General features: G+C 46.0%; 1 protein-coding gene across 4 annotated transcripts; it reads right to left on the reverse strand.

The window, feature by feature from the left end:
* Positions 1-1,731: 1,731 nt before the first annotated feature.
* Positions 1,732-10,966, reverse strand: Znf2 (zinc finger protein 2). 4 transcript variants are annotated; one of them, XM_028892710.2, is made up of 5 exons: positions 10,828-10,966; positions 6,940-6,989; positions 6,410-6,536; positions 4,151-4,264; positions 1,732-3,667 (listed from the first exon to the last, which is right to left on the reverse strand). In XM_028892710.2, exons 1-5 carry the CDS (start codon positions 10,949-10,951, stop codon positions 2,676-2,678), a joined length of 1,407 nt encoding a protein of 468 aa, XP_028748543.1. In that variant the 5' UTR covers positions 10,952-10,966; the 3' UTR covers positions 1,732-2,675. The 4 variants fall into 4 exon arrangements, with proteins under 4 accessions (XP_028748543.1, XP_037061098.1, XP_028748544.1 ...); XM_037205203.1 differs by having other exon boundaries at positions 6,935-6,989; positions 10,828-10,914; XM_028892711.2 differs by having other exon boundaries at positions 10,850-10,885.
* Positions 10,967-11,874: the final 908 nt, after the last annotated feature.

The raw sequence follows: 11,874 nt of genomic DNA on the forward strand, positions 1-11,874 counted from the left end.
TTTTTGCTTGACATCATGAAACATTACGTATTATCTACACACAGTTCCTGTGGTATTTTTAAGCTGCTTATAAATTACATAAATACACACATACAATATATTCCCTGACACTTTTCTGCTTTAAGAGAGACCAAAATAAATTTATGTTTAGTAGCATGGGAGAGGACTATTTGGCAATTCTGCTTCCTCTCAGTTCCACTTTGATCAACTGGAATACACACGACTTTTTCCAGGCCTTACCTTGCAAAAAGGGAATACTGATTCCCAAAGTCGAGGTTGCCTTGTATCTGACCTTTAATACAATAAAAATACAGAGTTTCACCTAGGAAATAGATGCATTTGGGTACTCAGGTGTTGCTTTTATCTAAGTTGTTCTATTTACTGGGTCACTAAAGACCTGGGAGTCAGATATTGGGGTGAAAACCTGCCAGATCAGAGAAGCAACCAGCTGAACTTTCTGTTTGGCTGGAGACTCAGCAGGATAACTTCTTTCCATACCATCCAAAAACAAAAAGAACCGTGAATCTCTAAGTCCACCCTACTTCCTGTGTGTGTCTCTATCCATCTTCCCAGGTCCTCCAAATGCCCTATGGCTAATTCTTGTCAACTACTCACTGGCTCTGCCCCCTGCTCCCAGTTAACTTTATTAACGCAGTCTCAAAGTTTCACAGTGCGATCAAATATCCTGCAACACCCAGGACCTGAAGTTGAGGGATGAGGGAGTGTATTAAAGAAGATTTTAAATATCCAGAGATATTTTATTATATAGAGAGCTATTTTAGATCTGGAATAATGGGCAGAAAGGGGCCATGTGGCTTTCACACAGACTAAGCTAAGTGATGTGCAAAACGCTGTGGCTTCGAGTGTCATGCAAATATCAAGGTGCCTGCTTGTGTCCCTAGCCTTCAGGTGTGGATTCTGACTCTAGAAGTGACTGTGTTGGCACCTAGATGATAAGAATATCCTTTAGCTTTCTTCCTTATTCGTAATGTGTGGGTCCCATGTGGTATAGATTGGTATTATTGAATGGACAGAATGATACACACCAGATGAGAGACACAGGTCTTTGTTTATCTAGGCTTCTTTGTTATTGTACCACAGCTTAGTATAGATCTCTTGAGCAGTGAAGAAGGAAGAAATAGAACTTGGAAGTGACTACTAGGATGCTATAGGCTGGATTGTGAAAACTCAGGAGGTGGACCCAAGCAGGGTTTGAATACGTTTGGTATTCATTAGATAAACATTTATTGAGCAACCTAATGTTTGCAAGGCACTGTGTAAGATTCAGAGATCTATTAAATCACACCTCCAAGTGCTTACAATCCAGTAGAGAAGACAATTCAGGTATATAAATTATAAGACAAAAGTTAAGAGCATGCTTATTAGAAACGCTGAAGGCAGACCCATACTAAAGAGCTGGTTTCACCTTGTGTTGTCTAGGGTATGTTCCTAATCTGTCTAAACTTCAGCGTGCTCATCTATGAAATTCAGGTAGCAAAAGGATCTGTTTCACAGCATGAGGGCCAGCTGATCTTGTCCTTGAGTGGAATGTGGTGGTTTGAATGAGACTGGCCCCCACGGCTCTTTGAATGTTTTGGGTCCCAGCTGGTGGAGTGTTTAGAAAGGATTAGGGAGTGTGGCTTTGTTAGAGGAGGTGTGTCACTGGGGGTGGGCTTTGAAGTCTCAAAAGCCCATGCCAAGGTCAGTGTATCAGTGTGTCTGTCTGTCTGTCCCTATATCTTGGCCTACTGCTTGTGGATCAGATGTGAACTCTCAGCTACTGCTCCAGCACCATGCCTGCCTATCTGTTGCCATGCTCTTTGCCACGATGGTCACAGAGTCACCCTCTGGAACTGTAAGCAAGGCCCTAGTTAAAAGCTTTCTTTTGTAAGTTGCCCTGGTTATCATGTCTCTACACAGCAATAAAAAAGTAACTAAAGAGACACCTGGCTTCACCTTGTGTCACCCAGAGTATGTTACTTACTCTCTCTAAACTTGACTGTGTCACCTGTGACAGTCAGACAGCAAAAGGACCCGTTTCACAGACTTAGTTAGAGGATCGGTCATTCCAGCCCTTCCAAATCCTCTGCTAGTGTTTGCCCCAGGATAAGTGCTCAGTAAGTGCTACCACTACTACCAGTACCAAGAGGGCTAAATGCTAGGGCACAAGAGAACAAGGTCTGTGTTCCAAGAAGGACTAAAAGCTATAGAAACTTCTGGAGAAAATGGTCTTCTCGCATACTTGTGACACTCCCCCCGTAATAGCCTGCAGCTATTTCAAGGGCAGTGACAAGGGACCTACGTTCTCCTGAGGTTATGCCTGCAGCCTCCCCTCCTAACATCCATCCTGCTGCCTGACCGTCGCCCCAACTTCCTTTCGCAGTGCCAGGGATGAACAGCAGGCCTCACACTTACTAGGTGCTGTTCTGTCACTGAGCTACACCCAGCCCCCGTCCAAAACTCTGAATCTGGAGACTCATGGTCTAGTTTTCCGCACTCCACATCAGTTCTGTAGCACAGTAGGTGTGCTGTTTACTCAGACACCATGGAGCAGAGGTGGGACCCACGAGGACAGCCGGAGTAGGCAGAAGGAGCAAAGGCTGGGTTCGTAGGTGACAGGGAGACCTGCCAAGTTTACAGGCAGGCCCTTTGTGTAGCTCACGCTTCTCCCCTGGTCAGTCCGTCCCTTGCTTGGCATAACGCCTCTGATGCTGAATAACTGAGGACTTGAAGCTGAACTCTTTTCCACACACACTACACTCAAAGGGTTTCTCCCCTGTATGAACTCTCTGGTGCTGTGTGAGCCGGCACCTCTGGCTGAAGGCTTTCCCACACTCGCTGCACTCATACGGCTTGTCTCCAGTGTGGATCTTCTGGTGCTGCGTGAGAGAAGAGCGGTCGAAGAAAGCTTTGCCACACTCGCTGCACTGGTGGTGTGGCTCCCCAGCATGCGCTTTCTGGTGTCTGTTTAGGGAGGAGACACCGTAGAACGCTTTCCCGCACTCACTGCATTCATATGGCTTCCGGCCAGTGTGGATCAGCTGGTGACGACTGAGAATGCTTTTCTGGCTAAAGGCTTTCCCACACTGCTGACATTCATAGGGGCTCTCCCCAGTGTGAATTCTCTGGTGGCGAGTAAGGGACGATCGGTCGAAGAAGGCTTTGCCACACTCGTTGCATTTAAAAGGCTTCTCTCCTGTGTGAATCCGCTGATGCACGGTGAGGGATGAACGGTCGAAGAAGGCTTTGCCACACACACTGCACTCGTACGGGCTCTCTCCCGTGTGGGCCATCAGATGTCTGCTGAGACTGCTCCTGTGACTGAAGGCCTTCCCGCACTCAGGGCAGGCATAGGGCTTCTCGCCGGTGTGAGTTCTCTGGTGGCGGATGAGTGAGGAATGGTCAAAGAAGGTCTTCCCACAGTCACTACACTCCTGGTCTTGGTGTTTAGTGAGGATTTTCTTGGAGGGGGCTGACCTTCGCTGCAAGCTTTTGTCCGAGGAAAGGGGTTTCTTGCCAGTGTCTGCTTTAGGACTTTCCTTTTCTGGTTCCAACCCACCTGCTAGTGCTTGGACTTCAAGTTCAGGGCAGAGAGGACTTGGCCTTCTACGGCTTTCTCTCAGCGTCCCTTCTGAAGCAGCTAGGATCTCGGGCTTAGTCTCCCAGTCTGCAACAAAGAGAAAACTCAGATGCAGTTTCTTCTCTGGACTGGGGGACAATGACAGAGGGGAAAGATGCGACGTCAGATGTAAAGGTCACACTTGGTCACAGCACAGCTCACTTCCCAGATGGTCTTACATCCTGGGAAAGCCTAAGGCTTGGGACTAAAGGAGGAGACAGGGAAGGGTTGCTACCACAGACTTCTCAGAACACAGGAGAACAGCTCTGGGAGTGGGGCCAATATCTTAGTTAGGGTAGGCTGAACAGAGACCTGGGAGACCAATAAAAATAAAAGAGGTGTACACAGGCAAGGTGACAATTCTGAGAACCAAGCTGATGAATACAGATAACTAATATGTTGATGTATAGAAGGGGGAACCAGAGAATTGATGAGTAACAGGAAGGAAACATGCAAACAGACAACTTGAGTTTGAGAAAGGGGTGACCCCTAATATTCCTCCATACCTAAATAACAAACAAGTTTGGTTACCTAGAGAGACATTCTCTGGCCATTCTTTCTCCTCAGATCCATGACGACCCTGTGTCCATGGCTCCTCCCTTCTCTTCAACTGAAGAATCACATCAGGTTGAGGCACGGGAAGCCCTGCTCATGGAGAAAACGTAAGGCGGGTGGTTGCTGTGATGAAAATACCTAACCATTCCAAAACTTAATCCTGGCATCTAAGCCTATACTCTTCCAGAAATGCAGAATGCAGACCCAAGACACCTCTGAGGGAAGGTCAGGACTGAGGCTCTTGAAAGGAAGCGATGCCAGGCACCAGGACAATGCCCACAGAAGTCACCTCTATTCACAGGCAGCCTACGGAAGCTCTCCATCTGGACACTGGCAGCATAGAGGTTCTTGGCCCCATAGGTGAGTATAAGAAAAAAAAAAGGATCATCTTGACTGAAAAGCATAAAGAGGGAACTCAATTTGTTTGTTTGCTCATATTTAGTATATTGTTTTTATGGAAACAAGTCAGTTGTATTCACTGTAAGAAAATTAGAGTTATCTTCAAGTAAAAAGGAAAAATCACCTTTCATGTTTTCTACTAATATTTCTTCCTTTTTCTTCATTTTGATGCTGAAAGGCCTTATATGTGACGTGTTAAAGACTGGATAGTGGGGGGCTGGTGAGATGTCTTAGTGGGTGCACCAGGCCTGCTGAACTGGGTCACTCCCTAGAACCCACATGTTAAAGAAGAGAACCCACTCCCTCAAGTTGTCCTTTCATCTCCACACACATGCTCTTGAACATGTTATGCCCCAAGTAAATAAAGAAGAAATGTAATGAAATGTTACAAGAACTTTAAAAAATTGAATAAGGAAATACTGCTGACTTGTAAACTGAAGTTCTTTTCATGTAGTAAATTTAAAACATTAATTTTATTTAGCACAGATTTTCTACAATGTTTTAATAGCTATATGATAGTACATTGTATGGATAAACAATTTAGGAAATCCCTACCGACAGACATTTTACTATTTTTAATGTTTTGCTATTAATACACAATAGTATGGGAACTGTCACCTGGTGTGCTGTATGAATTGGCAATCCTATGACATTCTTTGGATCAATTTCTAGAAGCAATCATATCCATAGCCACATGAATAAAATTAGATCCCACTCCTGGAAACACCTGAGCTCTAAGTTCCCCATGCACAGGGTTCCACCTTGGGAGATAAGGGAGACAGGTATGTTCTTCCTGGGCCTGAGAAGCATCAGTCTGGTGTGTACTGGTTCCCTTTTTGGCAAACTGACCACACCCATCCCTTCCTGTGGCTTCTGGTCTCTGACCTAAGGAATTCCATACTTCTATGTAAGCCCCTGACAAAAAGTCAGGATCTTCCTTGATGCCAACCGAACAATCTGTTCTGTTTGGAATATGACTTGACCTGATTAAGCTAATTCAGAAAGTGATGATCTATGCGTGTATGCATGCGTGCCTGTGTGTGTACATGTCTCATGCTAGGAAACACTCTACCACTTAGCTACATCCTCAGCCCACTATTGGCTTTTTGATATATATCTGCAACATGAATGTGACTGTTATCTGCTTTTGTATCTTGGTATTCCTGCTTCCAGAGTGGCCAAGACTACAGGTACACACCACTGTGCTTGGCTTCAGCCTCTTATTCTGGAAGCTTCTGGGAGTTCCTTATTACCTGTAGGGACTTCACTTTACTTCATTAACAGTTGACATTAACAACAGCTCTTCAATTTCCCCCTTGTCACATAAATATAATTACAAAGTGCCTTTTATGGGTATCTAAGATTGTCATTAAGACAAATTTTCAAAATCAAGCACATCTCTGATGACCTCTCTCCTTTTTACAAGGGCACTTCTTTGTCCTCCTCTGGCTTCAACGAAATGACAGGCATCTCCTCTCACCAAGATGGCTCCTTGTCTACCAGATGGAACTGAGGACATTACCTGCTGGCATGCCAGGAGAAAACCTGGACACATTAACTCCTGCTTGCTGCCTCTGGGCAGCCAGGTCCGTATTCTGCCCTATCCTCTAGACTGCCTTCTGTTTTGTGGAAGCAAGCTGCTGAACAAGCAGGCCTGTGGTTGTCCGGTGCTGTTAACACCAGGCAGCCCACCTGTCCAGGGCTGGGGTCGCCAGCTATGCACCTAAAGCCGCCTTCTTTAGCGCTTTAGTCTGTCAAGTGGCTTTGAACTCAGGTGGGGGGGTCAAAGAGGTAGTAATCTCCAGCCCATGTGACCCACACTGGAAGCCTCCTTACCCAGTGAGATGATGCTCTCATAGTTCTCCAGCATCACTGCCTTGTAGAGTGCCCGCTGCACAGGGACCAGATGCCTCCACTCTTCATCTGTGAAAGTCACGGCTACATCTTCAAATGTCACCGACGTCTGAAAACACAACCACACCCCCTTACGACCCTTTTCTTTCTTGTCCGTTTTGCTTTTCTTGAGACAGGGTCTAACTCTGGGTGCTCTATAGTAGCATGGACCACTAACTCCAGCCTAACCCAACACTCTTTGGTGTGTGGGGGCTGACTCTCAGTCCGTAATTGGCTGCACTAAAGGGACAATCAGGATGGAACCACTGATTCCAGAGTCCTCCAGGCAGGCCTGTTCTGTCAGCTTTGGGGAAAGCCACAAGCTCACGGTGCTGAAGGTCATCCTACTTTGGAGCCCTTCATTGGCCAAAGGGTGGAGGGTTGTAAAGGAAGACGCTCAGGATAAGGAGAGAGAAGTGACTACATTTTGGCATCAAATAACAGCAGTTCAGAAATAAAAATGCCCACCTCACCTGGCATCTGGTAGGTGGGGACACAGCAGGCCATTCCCTCCTATGCGGCCCTGGTAGGGAAGAACAGAGGACCAGAGAGGAAAAAGTGGGGGGGGGGGGAGAGAGAAGGTATGAGAACGAGCAGTCCTGGGGTCTTCTGGCCCATGAGGCAAGTCTGCCCCCCCATATTCCAGTGAGCAATGCAGCACCTTACAAAGAGCAAAGAAAGCAAGGCCAAGGGCACTCTCTGCTGATTGCAGAGTTAGAACAAAAGCCTTGGCTTGGAAACCACAGCAGTATCTGTTGTACCATTATCTTCAGGGCAGAGTTTTGTTCCCAGGAGTCAGAACACAGCAAGATTCATACGATATTTAGATATTCACATTTAATGTTGCCCTGAATGCTTAATGAGCTAAAGCCATAAGCAACTTTACAAATGACTATATGGATAAGATAAATAAAAACTGTAGCCTCTTTAGAGGAGTAGCATTCCATTTACAGCTCTTGCTAATGAAGCATCCATCTTTGATACTATAAGACTCTTCATCTCGTTTCTAGAACCATACTGATCATATCACAACTGGGCAATCAATGAGTAACCAATTAGTAACTAGCAATTAGTGAGAAACTAACTAGCCTACTAGAAACATCCTTGTTTGCTTTCTCTTGCTCTGAGGAGACATTGACAAAAAGCAACTCAGGGAGGAGAGGATTTATATATGGCCCACAGGTTACAGTCCATTCCCAGGGAAGCCTAGGCAGGAACCTGGGGGCAGACACTGAAGCAGAGACCGCGGAGGAACACTGCTTACTGGCTTGCTCAGCTACTTTCTCATACAGCCCAGGCCTACTTTCCCAGGGCTGGTATTATCCACAATGGACTGGGCCTGCCTATATTAATTGGCAATTAAAAAAATGCCCCATCCTCCTGGTGGTGGTGGTGGTGGTGGTGCACGCTTTTGAGCCCAGCACTTGGGAGGCAGAGGCAGGCAGATCTCTGAGTTCCCAAAGTTTGAGGCCAGCCTGGCCAACAGAGTGAGTTCCAGGACAGCCAGGGCTACAGAGAGAAACCCTGTCTTGAGAAAAAAAGAAAGAAAATACCCCCATGCAAATGTGCTCACAGGCCCATCTAATGGAGGCAACTCAACTGAGATTCTCTTTTCCCAAGTATGTCTAAGTTTGTATCCAGTTAATAAAAACTATGACAGAAATGATCTGGTATGAAAAGATGACATCCTTCTTAGTGGCCATGAATTAAAGTGTTGGGACAACATGCAGGTGATGAGTCAAAAAGACATCAAGAGGTACTGCAGAAGCATCAGGGACCAGGGGAGCAGTTACCAGGAGACAGAACCAATGGACGTGGCTCACATTAGTGGTGAAACACTGGTGCTCACACTGGTTCAAGCTGGAAGGAAGGGAGCTCCAGTCCCCACACACTGCAGCTTTACTTATCCTTGCATTTCCAGAAGATTTGTCTTCTTCCATCTCCCTTCTTGTAAGTCAGATGCTAAATGCATCTCACCTTCTCACAACTCAGAGTCTAATTAGAGCCTAGTGGGTGTGGTAGTGCAAATACTTGCAATCTCAGCACTCAAGAAGCTGAGGTAAGACTGCTGCATACTGAGTTCAAGGCCAGCCTGAGCTACATAGGAAACACCACATCAATTCTTTCCCCTACAAAAGGAGTTTAATTAAAATAACAGTGAAAGCAAAAATTAGGGGAACTCCTGGTGGGGTGGGGAGATAGTATGTACGCTTCTGAGAAGGAAGAGAAAATGTGTATCTGTGGCTCACTGACCACTTTATTGCAGCCATAGGAACACGTCACCACTCCCTGTGATTCATTCATCTACCTACTTAACCAGCATTTATTTAGTACCAACTACACCAAGCACAAACCCTGCAAGACACTCCCCGACCTCCAAGAGCAAGTGACAGCTTTATACAAAGAACAAAGAAACATTACTCTAGGATGGTATGTAAAGAGATGCAGGGCAAGCTGTCAGGACTTTGAAGAGGCTCCCGAGCCCATGGAGGAAGGATTGAGGGAGAAATACTGCAGCTTTCTTGGCACAACTGGGATCTGCAGTTTTGCTGTGAGGGAGGAACATGATAGACAAGGAAAACCTTGAGTAAAAATAAGAGGCCGATCCTCATCACCTAAAGGATTACTACTGAAATCAGATAAGAGGAAGTCTTAGTCAGGAACAATACTGGAGAAAAGATGAGCCTGGAGACACCAGCAGAAGTCAAACTACGTCCAAAGGAGCTGGGGATGGGGGGCGCTGAGCATGGGTGGGGGGTGTTGAGCATGGTTGTGTCCTCATTAGAGATGTACTTTAGAAAGAGCATTGTGATGAATAGCAAGGGCTTTCAAATACAGACATTCTCAGATTGTCCAATTCTCTTCTAGGAATTTATTCTAGAAATAAAAGAGAATAGTTACGGAGCTTTTAATTAACCATCGCCAACACATCTTTATTGAAGGTTCTCTGCCAGCCAGATTCTTAAGCAATTACATATATCATCCCATTTAATCTTTAAACAATGCAACTAAAATGTGAACTCCATTAAGCATCTACAACAGGAAACTTGATTAAATAATTTACTGCCTAGAGACTAGACACACAATGGAGCTCTATGAAACATCACCTTAACTAGTACTGCTGAGCACTTGCTCTCCTGAGGCTCTTGCTAAGTGCTTTTAATAAGGATAATTTAATCCCATCCTCATACATCAAGAGAGGGACTATAGGGTATTCAGGCTTTGTAAAAGGCTGAGGCAGAATTTGAAAAGGTCTGCCTGGAAGCTTTTACTTCTATGTTATAATTTACTTTCATCAAAAGACAGTCACAAAGTTAAGCAGATCTTTAAACTAAAATAGAAAATCCTGAAACGCATCCCAACATTTTGGGAAGCTTTATAACGCATGACTGAAGCTTCATGGAAAACAAGTATGGTGACATATACCTGTAATGCCTGCACTTGGACGGCTGAAGTAGGAGATCTGCTGGCTTACCACCAGGGTAGGCTACAAAATAAGGCCGTATCTCAAATGCAATAATTGTAAAAACAAAAACTAGGGGAAAGGTCACCGGTAAACTGCAAACAACTTCAATGGAGTAATAGACAACTCGTCATCACACGGACCTCTAGACATATGATGGTTGTCGGTGTCGATGGTTGGTCCAAAGTTGGGATGTTCGACTTTATGATGATCAGAATGTTACTTCTAGAACTGTTCCTCAAAACTTCGTTTGTGTTGATCTCATTTAAGACCACACAATATCCTGCTTGGTGGGTCTTACCCTGATACCCTGGGGCTTGTCTGGTGGCCTCAATATAGTTCCTTCACTTTTATTTCCACTACTCCTTGGCAGTGCACTCTAGTCAAAATCATCTCAAATCTGCCTGAAGTCATTTGCCATCTCCTTTCGGGTTTTCTTCACCCCAAATCCGGCCTCCTCTACGAACACCCTAACCTCATGTCAGGACATTCCCGTGCAGGCTGGGGATGAGGAGCGAAAGACACAACGTGAGACGTTTTCTAGGGGACTGGGTGAGAGTAGAGTGGGCACCCTTAGATGTAGGGTCGGTACCACCTACATTCATGAAGCACCCATGAAGGGAAGAAGGAACTAGAGGAAGACGGGGGAGGACTGGGACCTCCAACTTGGAAGTACCGGATTCTGACACACAGTGGGCGTACCACAAAGACACTGCTAGCCTGTCTATGTCCTAAGGAACCTACGCACACTGGGCGGGACGACTCCCCGTCCCAGGCTCTCGCGCAAGCCAGCTCCATTAGGTCACGCCCACTAGTCCTCCCCCAAGTCCCCAGGGTTCCCTTCTCTCCGCCGCTGCGTCCACTCGGCTTCTCGAAGACCTAGACCCGCAGCCCTCACCTTCCGCAAGAGTACTGGGTACCTGCGAACGCCGTACCGCCTCGGGTCGGGAAGGCAGTGCGCCTGCGCGATGGTCTTCCGCCTCTGGGCTCCAATCAATGTGCTGCCTTCGCATGGACTCCATTTCCCAGAAGTCTCGACAGCCGGCGCGCCTTAAGATGACGCGTAAAAAAAAAAAACAAAACTGCACAAGCTTGCACTCCAGATCCGTGGTGCTGAAGCAGGCTGTGTGTGCGTGCGCTTCTAAACCCGGAGACCCGCTGTCCGGTGAAGGCGGACCTGAGTAGTGAAGCGAGGAGGAGGGTCCTAAGACAGCGCAAGTCCTGTCTCTGGTTTGCCAGCTTGCCTGTCTTTTCTGAAAGCCAGGGTTCCCAGTTCTTAGTCATCTTTCAGTGGACTGCCCCAGATGCTCGACACACCTGTTGCTGTGGTCCTTCAAGAATTCTTAGGCAGTTTTCACTATTTTGGTCGGCACCTTGGGGAATTTACACTCAACTCTGTAACCACAATCCTATTTGAGGATGACCTCCTTTCTACTGCTTCAGACAATACCAGCTGTATGGACTTTAAACTTTGTAGCACAAAAAGGACGCAGAGTTTCTAGGGAAAGACTCAACTTGTGAGACAAAAAAAGTCAGTTACTGAATCTTAGCCCCAGGATATCTGAAATAAGAGACATGTTAGGGCTTTTCTGGAACTAACAGGGTACTGCAGAATATGGATTGAAGCATTTAAAAAAAATAGCCAGGCCAGTCTCTGAGAAACTAAATGGGGACCCCAAATCCATACCAAGGAACAATCCCTAAGAAAGTCCTGGCACCGGGCTTCCCAAAGAGGATAGGCTCTTCAGCAGCACATTACAAACAAAAACAAAACAAAACAAAACAAACAACAAACAATAACAACAACAACAACAAACAGGGTCAATAACTGTCCTCAACTGGCCATTGGATCACTCTCTGTAATCTCCTAAGAACTTGATCTCTTCGGCTATTACGTAGACACCTCCAATATCAGTCTTTCTTAAGGATGCACATAGAATTAGCA

This window comes from Peromyscus leucopus, chromosome 4, assembly GCF_004664715.2.
Source record: "Peromyscus leucopus breed LL Stock chromosome 4, UCI_PerLeu_2.1, whole genome shotgun sequence".
Classification (NCBI taxonomy): Eukaryota; Metazoa; Chordata; class Mammalia; order Rodentia; family Cricetidae; genus Peromyscus; species Peromyscus leucopus.